This window comes from Mus caroli, chromosome 2 (genome assembly GCF_900094665.2).
Source record: "Mus caroli chromosome 2, CAROLI_EIJ_v1.1, whole genome shotgun sequence".
NCBI classification, from domain to species: Eukaryota; Metazoa; Chordata; class Mammalia; order Rodentia; family Muridae; genus Mus; species Mus caroli.
In genome coordinates this window covers 158,801,277-158,815,642 of record NC_034571.1, presented here as the reverse complement: position 1 = coordinate 158,815,642, position 14,366 = coordinate 158,801,277, and the positions used below count along the sequence as shown (strand labels likewise).

The window sequence follows — 14,366 nt, the reverse complement described above, 5'->3', positions numbered from 1 at the left end:
GAGTGCTGGGATCTCAGGCATGTGCCCTCACTCACACAGCCTCTGAGTGCTGGGATCTCAGGCATGTGCCCTCACTCACACAGCCTCCCGGGTTACGGATGGTTAGTGACAGTACAACGTCGTCCCTGAGATAAATAATGCTCCCCTAGCACCAAGAGAAGGGTGGCATCTGAACGGCGCTGTGGCTTGTCCTGTCTCTGTGATGGTTGTGGGTCCTGGAGCCCAGTCTCCTGGGACAGACACAATGTTTCTAACTGTGAAGTGGGTAGAATACAGGCGAGGATGGTGGGCTTGGCCTGACCATCTGTGCTGGCTCGAGCATGCTGCTGCTCCAGCCCAGGCCCTGGTGTTTACCTGGGCAGCAGCCATGTGCTCCGCGTCCTCCTTCTTGCTGGTGGCAGGGTAGAACACGATGTTGTCAATGGTCTGTATCAGCTCCAGCTGAACCACACACTTGATGAGGAGGCTGGCCAGCAGTTTCTGATCTGTAGCAGATGACAAAGATTAACCCTGACGATGACTTAGCGCTTTTCACTGAGCTCCTCCTGGGTGCCCAGCGCTTCTCCTTCTCGGTGCTGGGGCAGTTCATGGATGAAATCCCTGCCTCCTCATCCTGAGTTCTGGAGCTAAGGCTTAAGAGTGACGCCCGCTGCCATGACAGGGCAGAGAGGAGCATTGGGGTTGAACTGCAAGTTTAAATAAAATGCCAGGAAATGTCTGACAAAAATATGGTTATGAAACAACAAAGGGAGAGAAAGAGAGAGAGGGAAGGAAGGAAGGAAGGAAGGAAGGAAGGAAGGAAGGAAGGAAGGAAGGAAGGCAGGCAGGCAGGCAGGCAGGCAGGCAGGCGAATGGGGAAAAAGGGAAATTAAGGAAAATTGGAAAGGAAGGAATCCGAAAGGTCTGCGTGAGAGCTGACTGCAGATCCAGGGACACCAGCAAGTTCCACTGTCAGCCACAGCTCGGGCATCGCAGTGCGCAGTGCTCCCTCCTCGCATGTGGTGGGCAGGGTGCCAATGCCAGCCAGCCAGCCTCTGTGACAGGCTCACCTCAGCTTGGGCAGGAGTAGGGGCAGGAGAGCGCTTCTAAATTCTTAGTTTCTGGGCCACTGTTTTTCTAGTGTGGCCTTCTGCATGTCCCATTTCTCTGTGCCCGCTCTTTAGGGTACTGGACCCAGGAGGGTCTGGATTTGATTCGCACCCCTGGGGAGGGTATGAGGATGGGCTCTGTGGGGTGGTAAAGCCTTCGCTGCTCAGAGTTCTTCCTCCTGACCTCCCTGTTTACATCCACAGTGACACTTGTGCCACTGAAGACTGACTCCATCTACCTTGTTCTCCAACTCCGGGGCTTTGGGCAACTCACAAGTATTGGCTGATTCATGATCCACTATGGTAAAAGAAAAGACTTTCTCCCAACGCATGAGAGAACTAAGATGGGTGGAGTTCTGCATAGCTGTAGTGAGAGAAAGTTAGAAAGCAGCTGTCTTCTAGCTTTTAAACATGGGTCTAACAGTCTACAACTACAGAACATTCCTCTATACAGAATGTTCCCACTTTTGAGGGGCCGAGGTTCCGTTCTGTGCTGAAATGTTTTCCTGGCATGTGAATTCATGGGTTCAGTCTCCAGCAACATCTAAAATAGTTTTTTGTTGTTGAGTATGTATGAGTGTTTTGCCTGCATGTGTGTCTGTTTTCCATGTGCATGCCTGGTGCTCATGGAGCCAAGAAGAGGACACCAGAACTGGAGTCACAGAAGGTTATGAACCTCCATGCAGAAATAAGAACCAAATTCAGGTCCTCTATGAGAGCAGCCAGTGCTCTTAACTGCTGAGTCATCTCTCCAGCCCCTGACAGATTTTCATTTTGAGATTAGCGGGAGTGGTGACACCTCTAACTCCTGCACAGAGCACAGGCAGATGAAGCTCTGTGAGATCCGAGTCATCCTGGCCTTCAGGGCGAGCGAGATCCAGGACAGCCAGGATTGCATGGAGAGGCCTTGTCTCAAACACTCACACACACACACAGAAAACCAAACTATAGAGCCTTATCGCTCTGGAGGCTGAGGCAGAACGGGGAGGACTGCAGGTTCAGGCCAGGTGGATTCTGTCTCAAAAACAAAAACTGTGTAAAGATCTGGAGTTCAGAGGGAGCAAGGTTAGGAAGCAGGAGAAAGAATTACCTGTTGGCTGGAGACACAGCAGGGGCCAAACACCTCGCCAGATACAGACATCTAGCTGCTCCAAGTGTTCTACTGGAAGGGACTTAGTACCTGACGCTATCCAACTAATGACCTTAGCTAGGGATGATGAAAAATCAGACACCCTTCTCCCCTGACTATGGAGGGGACTGGCTCTGAGTCAAAGGACAGTACCTCAGTCCCAGGAGCCTTTTTAATGGATTTCAGGTGACTTGTGTTCCTTCAAACGATAGTGGGATCACACTCTGCTGTGTCCTACTGTGGTGCAACCTGGGATACGGGAAATGGGTGGGACTGCTCTGCAGACAAAGGCTAGGGGACCCCACTTCAGATGGAGCACAACACTTGGAAGTTCTAATTTCTCAGTGTGCCAAAGGCATGTGAGTGTGGCCCTGTCTACTACATATTGGTAAGTTATACCACTTGTCATTCAAATGCAGAGTGGCTTCTTCAAAGGCCAGAAGAAGAGTAAATGACAGTGCCTGACACATCACATCACAGGGTCTGACAGGGCAGCCCAGGGCAGCCCAGGGTGGCCTGGAACTGGCTATACAGATCAGGATAGAGGCATCAGATCCAGAGATCCACCTGCTAGTATTTAAGGCATGCATCATCATGCCCTATGTCAAGTCCAGTTCTTTTGTTTCAAAGCTTTGTTTATTTTCTGTGTGTATGTGTGTTATGTTATGTTATATAAGTCTGCACACCAGAAGAGGGGACTGGATCCCATGGGACTAGTTACAGATGGCTGTGGGCCACCTTGTTGGTGCTGGGAATCTAGGATCTCTGAAGAGTGGCCAGTCTTAACCACTGAGCCATCTCTCCAGTCCACATTCCAGTTCTTAAAGCTACTTTTCAGAAAGAGAGAGTAAAATTCCCTATGAGCAACATTAAGAGATAAAGCAGGGGCTGGAGAGATGGCTTATCAGTTAAGAGCATCGACTGCTCTTCCGAAGGTCCTGAGTTCAAATACCAGCAACCACATGGTGGCTCACAACCATCCGTAATGAAATCTGACGCCCTCTTCTGGTGTGTCTGAAGACAGCTACAGTGTACTTAGATATAATAATAAATAAATCTTAAAAAAAAAAAAAAAAGACAAAGCAGAGAAATAACTGGGCTTGGTTTGCAGGGCACTCGCAGCCCCAGGCGGGTGTGACAGATGCACAGTGGGCTCCCACACACATGGAAAAAGGCTCCTGTTAACCATAATTTAAAACAAAATCATCCCAAAGACATATGATTTTATTGAGGTATTCCCAAAGACCATGCAAACAGGTGCAACCTTAACAGATGGCAATTTGGAAACATCTGTCAAATGTCAATGCTAGTTAATTTCTAGGAATTTTCTAACTAATGATGCATTAAAATATGTCACGCAGAACAGTACACAGGGTGATAGTCACAAATGAAGTAATAAAGCCACAAATGTCCATTATTAAGACCCATTTAAACAAAGATGCATCTGTTGGGATAGCAGGCAACAGCATGAAAGAATGTGCAAACCTGGGCTGGAGAGAGGGGTCAGCACTGCTCTTTCAGAGGACCTGAGTTCAAGTCCCAGCACCCACCACTCACAACCATCTGTAATGGGATCTGACGCCCTCTTCTGGTGTGTCTGAAGACAGTGACAGTGTACCTACGTACATGAAGTAAATAAATAAATAAATCTTTTAAAAAATGTGCAAACCTTATGCATGGAGAGTTAAGGATGCAGTAGTGAAGAGTGGACAGCCCACACTATCCCACAGCTGGCATGATAGGGGTGGGGCATGTGTGTGCTGGCACATATGTGAGGTTGTATGTGCATGTATTTGCAGGCATAGGGATGAAGTGACTTCAGAGAAAGCCTGGCAACACTGTGGCACAGGAGAGAGAAGGGCAGGGAGGGAGGTATATCCTCTGGCACCTCTGCACTTTCCAAATACGTGAGTCACATAAATGTGTTGTCCAATTAAAAAAATTACATGAAAACACACCCAGAATAAAAGGTCTTACGTGCATACGGTGCCCCCTTCCAGCTGTCGTCAGTGGGGTTGGACAGCTGGCTCTGTCCTCTCTCGGAGGCATTTCTGTCTATGCTGCTTAAAGACTGGCGGTCCAGGTCCACATCCTAATACAAACCAGAAAAGAATGACAATGTTCGCTGCTCTGCAGATACGACTCTCAACATAAAGGCTCCATGTTAAATTCAGTTAAAATTTCACATTCTCCTATTCAAACTCAAGACATTTCTCTACACATTATAGAGATTTTTTTTCCCTTTCTCTCTCTCTCTCTCTTTCTTTCTTTCTTTCTTTCTTTCTTTCTTTCTTTCTTTCTTTCTTTTCCACTTCCCCCCACCCCCCAAAACAGGTTTCTCTGTTCTCTCAAGACAGCTTTGGCTGTCCTGGAACTCACTCTGTAGACCAGGCTGGCCTTGAACTCAAAGATCCACCTGCCCTTGCCTCCTGGGTGCTGTGATTAAAGGCATGTGCCACCACCACCAGGCCTGAGTGTGACAGATAAAAACTAGGTCAAGTTCAAAATTAAACCAACAATGTTGTAGCTGTTTTTTTTTTTTTCTTCTACTGATACTAAAATGAAAATTTTAAAGCAGAATTAAAAAAAAAGTGCCGGGTTCCCTTTGGAACAAGATGTAGAACCCTCAGCTCCTTCAGCGCCATCTCTCTCTGTATGCTGCCGTGCTCCTCCCACCTTGATGATACTGGACTGAACCTCTGAACCTGTGAGCCAGCCACAATTAAATGTTGTCCTTATAAGAAAAAAAGAAAGGCTAACAAGATGGCAGCCCAGCAGGTAAATACAAGCTGAGCTGCTGTTGAGCCTTATGACCCAGAGATGATCCCTAAGACTCACGTGATGGAAACTTGGAACTTACTCCTGCAAGGTTTCTTCTCACAAGCAGGCATATTTTCTCCCCCCCCCCCGCCACCCCCAGATTAAAAAAGAAGAAAATGTTTATTTATTTTTAGGTTTTGGGAAACAAGATTCCCACTCCACAGCCCTGACTGTCCTGATCACTCTATAGATTGGGCTAGGCTTGAACTTGCAGAAATCCATTTGCTGTTGTGTGCCTGGAGGTGAGTGCTAGGGTGAGTCCCAGCAGACCCAGGAGAAGCAGAGCTGTTTAAATACCGTGCTTTACTTTAACCTGAGTACAGTGAGATGGCTCAGGAGATCGCACCTGCCACTGTGTGCGACCACCTAAGCTCATCCCTGGAACCCACACGGTGAAGCCCAGAACCAACTCCTCTAGCTGTTTTCTAGCCTACACCATGCGCGCGCACGCACACACACACACAATTTTCAAAAACTTCAAAAATAAAAACTGAATAGACGTCTTCAAATTTAAGCCCAAATCCTTTTCAAATCTAATGGTTATTTTGATGTTTTAGCGTTATTTGGAAATGCGAATCAGTAATTCTCAAATCCACATACCTTCAGAAGTAGTAAATCAAAGACTTAACGTGAGATTTAATTTAGAGCTCTGAGGGCTGAAGAGCTGGCTTAGTGTTAAGAGCGCTGACTGTTCTTACAGAGGACCACACTCCTGTTTCCAGGACCCACATGGTGGCCTCCCAACTTCCTGTAACTCCGTTCCAGGGGATCCAATGCCCTTTTTGGCCTCACTGCACTCACACACATATATACATAATTACAGTTTTTTAAACCAGAATTTATGACTTCACAATAATTATAAAGCGATGATCTCTTTGGTGAGTAGGGCACTGTTAACTCTCGAACCCAGAAATCCGCCTGCCTCTGCCTCCCAAGTGCTGGAAGAGAGGGCCATTCTTTTTGTTTTGTTTTGTTTTGTTTTGTTTTGTTTTGTTGAGACAGGGTTTCTCTGTGTAGCTCTGGCTGTCCTGGAACTCACTTTGTAGACCAGGCTGGCCTCGAACTCTGGAATCCGGAGGGCCATTCTTAAGAGATATAAAGACAGACAGATGCTCACAGGCTCTGTGCCCACCCACTTCATGTCAGCTGAGTTCCAGTCCATGGCAAATGCAGACACCAAGGATAAGCAAAAGGCGCACAGTGTTTTTTACTGCAGGAGACTTGTTTTGTTTTTGTTTTGTTTTGAGATAGGGTAACCGTGGCTATCCTGGAACTTGTTCTATAGACCAGGCTGGCCTCAAACTCACAGAAATCTACCTATCTCTGCCTCCTGAGTGCTGGGATTAAAGGTGTGCCACTGTTGCCCACAGGAGACTATTTTAAAAAATACTTTCTGTACTTTGTAGGAAGTGATAAACGCCTATTGATTCTGTTGGGGGCACTATGTATTCCCTGGCTGGCCCAGAACTCAGAGCTCCGCCTGCTTCTGCCCTAGGTGCTAGGACCAAAGGTGTGCACCACCATACCCAGCAAGCATATTAATTTTAGATTGTGTAAACTTTTTCATTCCCATATAAAAACTTCAAAGTACATAGGCTGACTACTGTTTTAAATTACATTTTATTTGCTTATTTTATGTTACTGGGTGGGGTGGGGGGCTTTGTGCCTGTGGGGGTCCGAGGACAACTTGTACTTCCCTCTCTCCATCATGTGGGTCTAGGGTACTAAACTCAGGTCACTGGCTGGGTGGCAAGCACCTTTACCCACTGAGCTATCTCCTCAGCCTAGGCTGATGAACCTTACTGAGCTATGAGAAGAGAATAAACGAACCTACCAGATGTCTATCTGACACCTCCTCCTCCATCCCCGCAGGTCTCCACGTCAGCAAACTTAAGGGAACAAGAGAGAAAGCAGAGATCAGCGTCCACTGCACCTGGAAGCCTGGTGATAGATGGCCCCGGGCGGCCCGGACACATCCCACATGCCTTAGCACTTACACATGTGGGATGGTGGTTTTGAAAATATCCAACATGCAGTTGCAGGTTTCATCCCAGACAGCAGGGCTGAACTTCTCTCCGTTGGATATCACTAGGTTCTCTAAGCAATTCGTACCTGATCGGGCCAACTGCTCATTATCTGCAAAATTCAACAGCATCTGTTGTTAAACTTTAACTGTTGTCCTGAAAGCAACCAAACAGGATCTGGGTCTGATGGGTCCATGGTCTCGACCTGACCTGTGAGGTGGGGATTGTAGCTGGAGGCCTGTAAGCTTTAATGAAGCTAGGCTATGAAGAGTTAGCTGTTAGAGCTGAAGGATGCCACCCCAGGGGGCCTCTTCTGGCCTTCACAGACATTCGGCACACATATGGTGTACAGACACACATGTAGGAAGAATACCCAAGCACATATAATTTTTAAAAATAAAAAAAAATTTTTTTAAAAGAAGTACAATGATTTAGTCAGTTTTGCTGAGGGGGAGGAAGGAGTGTTTTGTTACTTTAACTGGCTCACAGACAGGAAATGGCATAAGATGCATAAATTAGTGTTTCTGGGCTGGAGGGATGGCTCAGCCGGTAAGAGTACTGACTGCTCTTCCAGAGGTTCTGAGTTCAAATCCCAGCAACGACATGGTGGCTCACAACCATCTGTAATGGGATCTGATGCCCTCTTCTGGTGTGTCCGAAAACAGCTATAGTATACCCATAAACATAAATAAATAAATCTTAAAAAAAATCAGCCAACCCCAAAGGGACCCTCCTCCTTTGGCCTAATTTGGGAAGGGTGGATTCAATAAAGTTCTCTGGTTTGTTTAAAACATTTTTTTTTTAAAATAGTGTTTCTGATGTAATCACTAACTACCTTTCCGGTTTTTGCTATCAAAATACTACAGCCATTTGCTGCTTCCTTTAAAATGGGGTCCTTTTCGCCAGAAGGGCGTGGGCGTGGTGGCAGACACCTCTGACTCCAGAGCCTGGGCTGCAGAGGCAGGTGGATCTCTGTGACTCTGATACAGATCAAGTTCCAGCACAGCCAGGCTTCACAGAGAAGGAGGAAAGAAGGAGTCACTTTTCAAAAAGATCTTAACTGGATTTAGCTTTGCCCTAGGCCAAAATGGGATCCAGGTCTGAGGGATACATGGTTTTTATCTGGTACACACTAACATGAACGCATAACCACTAAATAAGATGTCCACTGATGTAGCTGGTGATAGTAACTCCAAAAGTACTTTAAAAAATAGTTTACTATAAAAAAATTACAAACACATAAAACTTGAAAGAAGGGAGTTGAGGGAATGGCTCATGGACACACGGATGTACACACGGATGGGAGGAAAGGAGGGAGGGAGAGAGGAAGGAAGGGAGGGGAATTTAAAAAAAAAAAAACTTTAAAGCACAAAAGAGCATCTCACCCTTTAAAACAAAAACAACAAAATCCACCTTTAAACTGTGCTTTATAAATCAGCCTGGGAAGGGACTGGTGGACTGAATTGTACACAGTGCCCCTTGGCATTGCATTTATACTTTTATGACAGAAAATTAATTCCTCATAAAGACTGTGTACGAGAAAACACTGCCCCTCCCCCCACTTAATGAATACCTTGTTTCACGCACCACTGCAGCTGCGCAAACACATCCGAGAGAAGCACTTCATGCAAAGCTTCGTAGAACTGGGTGAATACGTCACAAATAGCGTACAGGGCATGATTGCACGTGGTCGTCATCCACTCTGATTTCTGAAAGAAAAAAAATGAATCTTCAAAACCAACATCTCTAGGGTAAGATGGCTGCTCCTGTAAGCCCACCTGTCATTTACAGTAAGTATCAACATCTCAAACCTGACTGCATCTGCTCACTCAGAATCACTCTCTCCACGGTCAGATCCTACAGAAACAGTCAGGTGGGTGAGGAAATGTTTGCAGAAGAAAACATCCACCCCATAACATTCAGACTCTGAAAACTGCATGGTGTGATAGGCTGCACTGTGGACTCACAAATAGTAAACTGTCCCTTAAAATAATATGGGAAAATAAAGACAACTGCATACGGGCTAAAGAGATGGCTCAGCAGTCGAGAGCACTTGCTAGGCAATCACGAGAGCTGGAGTTCAGATTTCACAGCCTTGGAACAAGCTTACCGTCCCAGGCACCCAGTGCCCCATGTGTGGGAAGGGCTGAAGGGAATATGGCGCTGCTGGGGTTTGCCAAGAGGAGACAATGAGAGCCTCACATTCACCAGGAGAGCTTGACTCAAAGTAATAGTGGACTATGAAAGAGGCGGTCACCCAGCACCTTATCCTGGCCTATGTGTGCGCTCTCTCACTCACTCACTCTCTCTCTCTCTCTCTCTCTCTCTCTCTCTCTCTCACACACACACACACACACACACACACACACACTTTCAAATAATGACGGCATAAAAGTACCAGAGAAATATAAAAATGATTACACAATGACAGAAAAGGAAAGTGTCACAAACAGGGTTCTCAAAATAAAAGCCAGAAGGAAACGAAACTGAAGACCTGGTAACATAGCGTAAATAAAGACCAGCACAGGTGCTGGCCAACAGAGCCCCACCCCTAACCAAGAAGCCATTTGCAGCTGACAGTTGCCAGGAAAGGGAAATCCACTTTCCGCAATGGAACGATACAGGGCATAGGAGTTACACTGTGTGTGTGTAGGTGTGTGTGTGTGTGTGTGTGTGTGTGTGTGTATTTTTTAAGACAACGAGAAAGAACAAAGTCAGGTATGCAGGGAGAATGTGTGAATATTTAGAGGAGGGAAAAACACAATCAAAATATACTGTGTGAGGAAAGTTTTAAGCTGGACATTGGTGATGCACATCTTTAATACCAGCATCTGGGAGGCAGAAGCAGGCGGAGTTTTGAGAGTTTGAGGCTAGCCTGATCTACATATGGAGTCCAGAACAGCCAGAAAAAAACTAAATAAAATGAAAATAAAGATAGCAATGAAAAAGTAAGACTACAAAGTGACCTTCAGGTCCACCCAGCTGGAGGGTGACATTGCCTCAAAAGCAAACACACAAGTGAAAAACCAACCAAACCCAGCCCCTCAACAAACAGAAGAGGAAGCAACTGGGAAAACCTGGTGACACAGGACAAAAAGCCAGGTCCAAAAAGCCAGGTCCCAATAGGAAGATGTGGTGATCAGTGGTGGCAGCCAGCCAGCCAGCCAGCCTGCAGAGCCTCTGCCCGTGCAGAGCACTGAGGTAAATGAAAGCAAAGGCTGGATAGTGTGGGGAAACGGGAAGGCCCACAGTGCTCTGCAGACATGTAAGCCACTTGGTGTGTGGACATGAATGCAGAAGTTAGGCCTCCTGGCTTCCTCTCCTCAAGAAATGAGAACCCAAGTGCAAGGGAATTTAGGAAGGCTCACTTCAGAGCTGACGGGGTGGCGTAGCTGGGAAAGTCCTCTCCCAGCAAGCATGAGGACTGAGTCCAATCCCTAAACCCCTAGAATCTGTGTAGAAAGCTATGCCGGGGGCTGGGCGTTGCAGAAACAAACCCTGGAGCTGGAGTACACGTGTGGACCACATGCTTCCTGCATGCTAGACAAGCATTTTTCTGAAATGAATATTTATCTATTTTATGATGAGGAAAAAAATGTACTCTAACATTAAAGAACAGGACAAATTTCTACACCAGGACTTCAACTGTATAAACTGTTGAAGTAGGAAAAGACAACATAGTGGTGAACTCTGTGTATCCAGAATATTTCATCTAGTGCATGTTATTTTTATGCTGGTATGAGGTGGGAAATGATGTTTCTGAAATAATACATTAATAAAGGGCCAGTCAGGTAGTGATGGCACACATTTGTAATTTCAGCACTCAGGAGGCAGAGGCAGGTGGATAGCTATGACTTTGAGGCCAGCCTGGCTTACAAACTAAGTTCTAGGTCAGCCAGAGCTACACAGAGAAACCCTGTCATAAAAAGACAAAAAAGAAAAAGAAAAGAAGACGGACTGTGCTTATCTTGTCTGTGCGTCTCTGCCGTTGCTCTCACTCCTGCAAGACCAGGTCAGAGCGTGGCACACACAAGAAGAGTAGCCACGAGCCTGCAGAGCTGGCAGGCAGTGTCCAGGTCCAGGAGGGCAAACCATGAGGAACTTCCTCTCCCTTTTCCCAGAAAGGGATCTCCCAGAACTAGCTGACACTGGTCTAAGATGGACAGTACTTCTGTCCACTTGTAGAGCATCTTAAATAGTTAAGTTGTTAAACCCCTGTTATCTGGCAAGACAACCCCAAGAAGGAGGCCAGCCAGTCCATGGGCCCATTACATCCACTCACAGGCCACACTGTAGACATGACATCCACTCACAGGCCACACTGTAGACATCACCCACCTCTGACTGTTGCTCAGGGAGTTTCATGTTGTCAAAAATTCGAAACACGATTCTGAACAGGTCCTGCCACCAGTGCTTTGCAAAGGTGTGGCCATAGCTCTTCATAATCTCAAACATGACCGTGAGTCCCCTGGGGGAAAAATAAAGGAGAGCAGGGAGAAGGTGAGGAAGAAACGGCCAAACTGAGATGGAGGCAAGGGTCGGGGAGGGGAGGTGTGAACCTGGGGTGGGGCAAGAAGCAACTCATTTTAGTAACATTGATGTCCAGCTGCCCTGGGGATCCAGTTACCTTGTGCGTACATCTAACTTGCATCTGTTAATGATGCAGGAGAGTTCAAACAGGATGGGAAACCAGCCTCTGACCCAGACCCTGTCACCAGGAGCCACATTCATGTCATCACTTGTGTACTCTTGCAGCACCTAAAATGAAAATCATGTTTCAGATGTAGTGTAAGCAAGCAGGAGGGGTCAGAAAAGCAGCCACACAAAGACTGAGGCTCCAGACAATCTTTTCCCAAACTCTCCTCCGCAGTCTAGAAGGGGAAATCCCAGAGACCGAGAGAGACATTCCCCTGCCCACTGAGGTGTCATCCCCATGAGCCTACAGACCAGAGGGAGGCAGCTCACAAGAGCACTGGGGCAGAGAGTGAGTGTTACATTAAGAAACATGCTAAGGGGCTGGAGAGATGGCTCAGCTGTTAAGAGCACTGACTGCTCTTCCAGAGGCCTGAGTTCAATTCCCAGCAACCACGTGGTAGCTCACAGCCATCTGTAATGGGAACTGGTGCCCTCTTCTGCAGTGTCTGAAGACAGCTACAATGTACTCATATACATAAAATAAATTAATAAGTAAATCTTAAAAAGAAAAAAGAAAGATGCTAATGATCAATGGCTGCTAAGTACCCAGAATTCCTTGTGTTTCCAGAAATCACTGCAACATAGTACTCAATAGCAGCTGCTACTAGTTACAAAGAGCTTGCTATGTGCCCATTTTACTGACAAGCTGCCTGGCTCACAGGCACTGACACCTAAGTGGTTGTCCATTATGTAGCCCGGCTGGGAGGATTTCCACAGCCTGGTGCAAACCTCCACGTCAACTAGGATGTCTGTGTTCCCATCATTTCAGTGCTTTGGAACCAACCCTTAATTGTTCCCAGGTCTTACCCGGAAAGATGAGACATATAAGAAAAACCCAAACTTCTCCAGAAGCAAACAGAGGCGTCTTCTTCCCTTTCCTCTCTTAGAGAGGGGGGTTTAGGGTGGGCTCTGTTGCATGCAAAGCTCTGTCACAAACCTCCACGACCAATCCACAGATGCAATTTGTTTTTTTTGTTTTTTTTTTTGTTTTTTCGAGACAGGGTTTCTCTGTATAGTCCTGGCTGTCCTGGAACTCACTTTGTAGACCAGGCTGGCCTCGAACTCAGAAATCCGCCTGCCTCTGCCTCCCGAGTGCTGGGATTAAAGGCGTGCGCCACCACGCCCGGCACAAATACCATTTCTTAAAAGACAGAGTTTCTTTTTGTTTTTGAGAAAAGGTCTCATTATAACTCTGGCTGTCCTGGAACTCACTCTTTAGACCAGGCTGACCTCAAACTCTCAGGGATCCCCCTGCCTCTGCCTTCTGAGTGCTGACATTAAAGGTGTGCACCTCCACTCCTGGTTCCTATGATTAACATTATGTCTGTGGAGTGTGCACTGAGTATGAGCTTGCGGAGCCCAGAAACTGTCTAATCCTCTGCAGCAGGAGTTACAGGCAGCTGAGAGCTATAGAATGTGGGTGGTGCTGGGACCAAACTCAGGTCCTTTTAAAGTCCACCACGTCACCACGTCACCAAAGCCCAACGGTTTCCTCTCCTTCATAAGGAACATCGAGCTTCTTGACCTTTCTGCCTAAATGCAACAGCTAGGACACTGTCACTTTTTAGGAGGACAGTCTGCAGAAAAAAAGCTCAGTATGAACAACTGCCAGGTGTTAATGGTAACTGCCTGGAATCCCAGCACTCAGCAGACTGAGGCAGGAGGATTGCCTTAAGTTTAAAGCAGGCATACCCAGCACCAGTGGAAAGCGCTTTCTCTGTAGTTTTTGCCCCATGGCTTTCTGGCCGCCCCCCCCCCCCACACACACACAGAAGCAAGGCTGGGAGACACACCCGAGGCCTCTCTGAGACGTATTTCCCACAGAAACGGATGAGCCGGATGGCCTCCATGCTGGTGTCAGGGAAAGCTGCATTGCAGGCGAACTCAGACAAGCACTTTACAGCATCCTGGAAGGAGTCGATGGCTGCAGGGAAGTGGTGCTGGAAGATGGTTGCTGGGGAGACAAGAGGCAGCAAGATTTAGAAATGGAGGACCGGGACAACTGCCTTCATGAATCCGATCACACCGGGGCTGCTGGACAAGGCTTCTCACAGCTGACTTATTTCCTTAGTGCTTAATTTCCTCTTTGATAAAATGGAGGAAACAAAATCTCAGTAGTTCTGTTTACAATGTCCATGAATTCAACTATGGAATATTAAACATCTGCTCGCAGTGGGGACAGAGGCTTCCTGTGAGCCTGTTGTCCTCATCAACCAGTGACCTTGTCCGTGTTCTTGATGCCTTGGGTAACAGGCACTGTTAAGACATCAGCACTAAATCAGCAGTCAATAGCACCGCACCTCCTGTCTGCAGCAAGCTTGTCTTTCTATACAGGACTCATCAATACATACTCTGGACTCAGCCTCGCGCTCCGGGCCAGTTTCAAAGTGTAATCACCAACAGAAAGCGTGAAAAAATGAAAACCATGGCACATGGCAGACTGCAGACAGGACCTCGGCATGCCGAGATGAGAGAGCCACCTTGGTCTACCTCAGCTCAGAGCGCATCTTGGAGACTTGGGTTTTCTGTTGTTCTACATACTTTTGTGTTCTCAAAAGCAGAGGGAGAGCCATGGAGGTTAGGGCTACCTTGTAGTGAGCTGGCAGCTCC

The 14,366-nt window shown here is 46.9% G+C and overlaps 1 protein-coding gene across 2 annotated transcripts in view; it reads right to left on the bottom strand.

The window, feature by feature from the left end:
* The window catches only part of Arfgef2 (ADP ribosylation factor guanine nucleotide exchange factor 2), an 87,277-nt gene that overhangs the window by 12,863 nt on the left and 60,048 nt on the right, over positions 1-14,366 (bottom strand). For both annotated transcript variants that reach the window (XM_021157087.2, XM_021157089.2), the window contains 8 exons: positions 13,550-13,710; positions 11,689-11,819; positions 11,400-11,529; positions 8,635-8,770; positions 7,035-7,173; positions 6,872-6,926; positions 4,195-4,309; positions 355-485 (listed from right to left, as the gene is read on the bottom strand). In XM_021157087.2, coding sequence (XP_021012746.1) covers positions 355-485; positions 4,195-4,309; positions 6,872-6,926; positions 7,035-7,173; positions 8,635-8,770; positions 11,400-11,529; positions 11,689-11,819; positions 13,550-13,710 — 998 coding nt within the window. The remainder of the gene's footprint in view (positions 1-354; positions 486-4,194; positions 4,310-6,871; positions 6,927-7,034; positions 7,174-8,634; positions 8,771-11,399; positions 11,530-11,688; positions 11,820-13,549; positions 13,711-14,366) is intronic.